Consider the following 6,217-nt stretch of genomic DNA (forward strand, 5'->3'; position numbering starts at 1 on the left):
AAGTTGGCTGACTTGCCCAAGTGATTATCAAAGAGCTTGGCCTTGAAGGTCATATCCGAGGCCTTGGGGAACATGCATTCCTCCTCTAGGATGGACATGATCCCCATGGGCTGGGAAGAGAAGACCTTGTTGGTCATAGTGAATGCCAAGCACAACCCAAGTGCCCAACTTTGGGGTCCCTGGCAAGCTCCAACTGGAAGGGCCCTTCCCCAGCAGCCCCTTCAGCCCCCAGAAGCCCTGGGGGGAGGTGGCACCTTCTCAATGAGGTCAATGCAGGCCTGGAGGTCCATGCCGAAGTCGATGAACTCCCACTCAATCCCCTCCTTCTTGTACTCCTCCTGCTCCAGCACGAACATGTGGTGGTTGAAGAACTGCTGCAACTTCTCATTGGTGAAGTTAATGCAGAGCTGCTCAAAGCTGTTGAACTGGGGAAGGAGAGAGGAGGTGGCCAACGGGGTCAGCTGGGTCAGCTCAACACCCGACAGGGTCAAGAGAACACCCAAGATTAGTGGGTCAACCTGAGACCCAACAGGATCAACACAATGGCCAGTAGTATCAATGAAGTCAACTCAACACCCAGCAGGGTCAAAACAAGGCCCAAAGAGGGTAAGTCTCCACTAGAATTCCCCCTGAAGCTTCAGAAGATCAGTTCAACACCCAGTTGGATCAACCCAACCCCCAAGAGGACCAATGCCACTGCCTTGCCACCCCCTCAGTCCTCACATCAAAAATCTCGAAGCCAGCAATGTCCAGCACACCGATGAAGTACTGCCGTGGCTGCTTGGTGTCCAGAGAGTTGTTGATCCTCACCACCATCCAGTTGAACATCTTCTCATACACAGCCTTGGCCAAGGCCCCAATGGAGTAGTACACCTGCTGGACATTCTGCCCCTTGGTGACGTACTCATTGCCCACCTTCACACGGGGGTGGCACAACCCCTTGAGAAGATCAGCTGAGTTCAGCCCCATCAGGTAGGCTGACTTGTCAGCATCTGTGGAGTGTGAAGAAGGCATGCTGTCAGGTCCCACCTCACTTGGTGACCCCAAAATCTATGTCATCCCCCCCCACCTGCTTCACCTTCAGTGCCGTCTGGTTCTGCCTGCTCTTCCCTTTGCTTCTGCTTGAACTTCATGTTGCCAAAGTGCATAATGGCACCTGTCAGTTTGTAGACACCGGCCTTCTCCTCGGCAGTGAAGCCCAAGACATCAAAAGCGCTCTGGTGGGCGGGTGGAGGCAGGTGGGAGAGGGCCTTGCCACCCACTCTGTCCAGCTGAGGTCACAGCCGTCTGCTGGCCAGCATTTGTGTGTCCCTCTGCCCTTCCAACTTGTCAGTCTGTCCATCCAAGGACTCATCCATCCATGGACTCATCCATCCACCCATCTGAGTACTGCATCCATCCATCCACCCACCCATTCACAGACTCATCCATCCATGAACTCATTCATCCACCATGAACTCCATCCATCCATTCATGGACTTATCCATCCATTTGAGGACTTGTCCACCCAAGGACTCATCTGTCCACCCAAGGACTCTCCCACCTGTTTTTATCTCCACCCATAACCTCCTCCACCGACACCACTCTCCTCTCCTACCTTCTGTCCCTCATCCTGCATCATCCCATGTGACCAACCCACCATCTCCCTTGCCCTCCACCCTTCCCATCCTCCAACTCTCATCCCTACATTCCTCCCCTCCTAAATTTCTCTGCTCCTTCTTGGGACAATTGAGGGTGATTTGGGGCTGTTTGGCCACTGGAATTGCTCAATTTTTTGTCTCCATCCTGGGCCACCACGGAGCAGAGAAATTTAGGAGGGGAGGAAGGAGAAGACCCAAGGCCAAGCACCCAACTCACCCAGCAGCTCTGGCTTCTTGTTGGAGAGGATCTGGTAGAAGATGTGGTAGTTCCTCTCAGCCTTCAGCTGGAAAATTACACGGGACTTTTCCAGGAGATCTGGGGTGGGAATGGAGAGAAAGACGGTAGAGGCTGGGATTAGGAGATGATGGATTGAGACATGGAGAGATGGATGGAGACATGGAGAGATGGATGGAGACATGGAGAGATGGAGAGATGGAGAAGAAGGGATGGCTGGATGGTAGGATGAGGAGACAGAGGGATGAGGAGGTGGAGGTGAAAGGTCAGATGGATGGTGGGATAAGAAGATAGATGGATGGATGGACAACAGGACAGTGTCTCACAAATCCATCCAGAGAGGGCATCCATCAAGGGACATGTGGAAAAGGAGGGAAGGAAGAAGAGAGGGAGACACAAGATGGAAGGACAAAAAAATGGAAGACAGAGGATCCGATGGATGGTGGGTTGAAGAGTTGGAGATGGAGAGCTGACTGGATGGAGTGAGGGATGGATGGATGGACGGATGGAGCTCATGGATGGATGCATAAGTCCATAGATGGATAAGTCCTAGCATGGATGAATAAATCCATGAATAGATGAGTCCATGGAGGGATGGATGAAGGACTGCCAGACGTTCTTTCATGGAGCCTCTCAACTCACTCACAGGTCTCAATGTCAGCTGATGCCAACTTCCCGGTGGCCCCAAAATGGATTCGGATGAACTTCCCCTGGAAAAGCAGTGGCAGGAGGTGGAAACCTCCCAGCAGACCCCATACTATAGACCCCAGCCCACAGACTCTGCCCCATAGATCCCACCCCCAACACTCACGAATCGAGATGAGTTGTCATTGCGGAGGGTCTTGGCATTGCCAAAGGCCTCCAAGGCAGGGTTGGCCTGTATGATCTGGTCCTCCAGGGTGCCCTGATGGGATGGAACAATCCTGGGTGTGCATGCCATTGGGGTACACTCAATGCTGGGGGTGCGTGACCTGAGGCCCCACCTTGCTGCTGTTGGTTGCCTCCTTCTTGCGGTCGCCGATGGCAGCAATGCTGGCAAAGTACTGGATGACCCTCTTGGTGTTGACTGTTTTCCCCGCCCCAGATTCTCCACTAGGGTGGCAACAGTGAGATGTTGGAGAATATCATGGTGGCTCCTTTATCACACCCCAGCACTATGGGGCAGCATCAAGCAGGGACAGACTTACGTGATGAGGATGGACTGGTTCTCTCGATCTGCCAAGAGATGAAAGGAGTCAGGTGGGAAGAAGTTGGGAGGCATCTTTGGGATCTTGGGGTTGGGATTGAGGATCTCCATCCTCCCAGGCGAGGGCAAGGTCTAGGTCAGGATCCAGTGTTTGGGGTAGGGTCTTCTAGTTTGAGGTCCCCAGAGGAGGTCCCTACCTGTCAGCATGTTCTGATAGGCATTGTCAGAGATGGAGAAGATGTGTGGTGGAGCTTCACTCCGCTTCTTTCCCCGATAGGCAGCCACCACCTCAGCGTTGTAAACAGGCAACCACTTGTAGGGGTTGACCGTCACACAGAAAAGTCCTGAGTAGGTCTGGAGAAAGGGTCAGGTCCGTCAGAGCCTGAAGGTGCCACCCCACCAGATGTGGACATCCTAGGTCTAGCTGGCCCAAGGGATGTGGGGAAGGGGCCTCATGATTTTGAGGGGCCAAAAGGGGATAGAGATGGGACATCTTGGGTCTGGGTGGCCCACAACATCCAGAGATGGGACATCTTTTGTGGACCAAAGGATCCAGGGGTGAGACATCTTGTGTGTCACATCGAAGGGGCTATTAAAGGGATATCTTGGATCTCGGTCAGGGGATGGGATATCTCAGGTCTAGGTGACCAAAATGGTTCAGGAGTGCAACATCTTGGGTCTGGGTGGCCCAAGGGGGCTGGAGAAGGTTCACCAGGTTCTTGGTGTCCCAAAGTCCATGGAGAAGCTACACCACCAGGTTCTAGGGGGCCTATAGACCCTCTGGAAAGCCCACCTGGTTCTAGGTACCCCAAGAGTTTTAGGGAAGGGTCACTAGCTTCCATCCACACCTTAGGCTGTGGGGAAGACCCTGCCCAGTTCCCAGGTGCCCCAGGTGCTTGTGGGAGGACTCACATAGATCAACCAAGAGGCGTAGCGCTCCTTGAGGTTGTAGAGGACAGCAGGCTCATGGAGGAAGGTCAGCATGGCCATGTCCTCGATCTTGTCAAACTTGGGGGGGTTCTGCTGGTGGATGTCAGCCTCCTTGACCGTCATCGTCTAGGGGGGATGGGAGGACAAGGGGGTCAGGGTTGTGGGATGTCCCATAGTTTGGGGGACACCCTGTAGGTGAGGGGTCTTCCATGGGTTGTGGGGGAATCTTCTATGGGTTTTGGGGCACCCCTCATGAGTTGGGAGGTCTTCAATGGACCTAGTCTCCCCCTCCTTGCTTTACACCCCCAAAAACCTTCAAACCCCCCCCTCCTTTAACCCATTCCCCATTAAATTCACCCCATTAACCCCTCCCTCCTTAACCCTTCTCCCCCCAGCTTCCCACCAACCCCTCACCCTCCATGAAGCCCAACCCCCTTTCATCCCCCACCACCAATCACCCCTCATGCCTGCACCCCCATCAAACCCTCCCATCCTTAACTTCATTATCCCCTCACCCCGATTAACCCTTTATTCCCTGTGACCCCTTGCCTCCCTGCCCTCACCCTCCTCTACCCTCTCAGTTGCCCACCTCTCCCAGCTCGGTCTGGACGGTGACCTCACCGCCTTGGCGCCCCATCACCCGCCCCCGCACAAACTCCTCACGGGGGTGGGGGACGAAGCACTCGCTGCGAGGGTCGAAGGGTCTGGTCTGGGATGCCAGCCGCTCCCGTTCCCCTGGCCTCAGGAAGGGAGCTGCTGCCCCCAGTGCCGCCAGCACTGCATCTCCCATCCTGCCCCACACAGACAGGGGCCTCACATCACCTGAGGGGCTGTGGGCCTCTGGCTGCAGGGTCTCACCCCTCACCCCATGGCCCCGCACAGCCCCATTGACCACAGCCCCATTGCCATGCATGGACTCCCATACCTGTGCCCAGACCTCTATAGCTGTGGCAGACTCTATAGCCAGACATAAAGCCTTATGGCTGTGCACAGCCCCATGTGTTGGACCCTATAGATGTGCAGCAAGCCATGTAGCCCACTGCAGACCCATACAGTCACACACTGTCTCATGCACAGACCACTGTAGTAATTCAGGAACCCCTATAGCCATGCAGGGACCCCAATAGCAAAGTACAGACTGTCATAGTGGTGTATGGCCGCATGCACAGAACCCTGTAGCCATGCATCTCCCCATGTATTGAGCCCTATGACAGTGCACAGACCCCCTATAGCTATGGGCAGACCCCTACAGTCATGCAAGGACCCCAGTACCCATGCACCCCGGATGTACAGACTCCTATAGTGATGCAGGGATCTCCACAGCCACCCACCGACCCCTGTAGTGATGCATGGACACCCGTAGCAAGGCACAGACTCCTATAACCATGCACAGAGCCCTGTAGTGATTCAGGGATCCCTATAGTGATCCACGGAGACACAAAGCAGTGCAGGGACCCCTACAACAATGCAGGGAGCCCTACAGTCATGCACAGCCCCCCATGCAGAACCCCATAGCAATGCATGGCCCCCCTGCAGTGATGCACAGACCCTATAGGGACACATGCACCCTTATAGCAACACCCCCCCCAAAGTGCCAGTCCCCATACTGCACCAGGACACCACCCTCACCTGGAGTCTGTGGATCTAGCAGGTACGATGAAAGGAGCTGGAGGGACATGCAGAGGGTGAGGGGCTGCACTCCAAAGATCCCCTGAACCCCATAGCCCCTGTAGATACTCTTTGCCCCATAGACCCGTTTATGCCCCATAGATCCCTTTGCCACATAGACGATCCCACGTGTCCCATAGCTCTGCTATGTTCCACATAGGCCCCCAGGGTGCCCCATAGACCACTGGTGTCCCATAGATCCCTGTGCCCTCATAGATCTCTGTGCCTCACAGTTCCTCTTGGTGCTTCTTAAATAGTCTGTACCCCATAACCCCACCTTTATCCCACATATCCCCGCACCCCAGAGAAACCCCGTGTGCCACATAGCCCCCCATGCCCCATAGCCCCCAGAGATTCCTGTGCCACATAGATCCCCATGTGCCCCATAGCCATCCTGTGCACCCCATAGCTCCCCATACCCCCCTTCAACCCCTCATATCCACATCCCACATCCCTGCTGTGCCCCACACCAGCTCGCTCTCTATCCCACACCAACACCTATGCCAGCCCCGCAGCCCCACAGCCTTTATAGGCCATAATGGGGTGGGGAGGGGAGGA

At 55.1% G+C, this 6,217-nt stretch overlaps 1 protein-coding gene across 1 annotated transcript; it reads right to left on the reverse strand.

Moving 5' to 3' along the window:
- Positions 1-16: 16 nt before the first annotated feature.
- Positions 17-4,781, reverse strand: LOC113941218 (myosin-6-like; the record flags this gene model as incomplete). Its single annotated transcript, XM_027632379.1, has 12 exons — positions 4,581-4,781; positions 3,974-4,117; positions 3,259-3,415; positions 3,063-3,090; positions 2,859-2,967; positions 2,687-2,779; positions 2,522-2,585; positions 1,858-1,956; positions 1,079-1,261; positions 724-992; positions 255-425; positions 17-125 (listed from the first exon to the last, which is right to left on the reverse strand). Coding segments are annotated over exons 1-12 (1,627 nt in total), but the record flags the coding sequence as incomplete, so codon positions are not given.
- Positions 4,782-6,217: the final 1,436 nt, after the last annotated feature.

The sequence above is a fragment of the Corapipo altera genome, unplaced genomic scaffold (genome assembly GCF_003945725.1).
Source record: "Corapipo altera isolate COAL_440 unplaced genomic scaffold, ASM394572v1 129577, whole genome shotgun sequence".
In the NCBI taxonomy this organism is placed as follows: Eukaryota; Metazoa; Chordata; class Aves; order Passeriformes; family Pipridae; genus Corapipo; species Corapipo altera.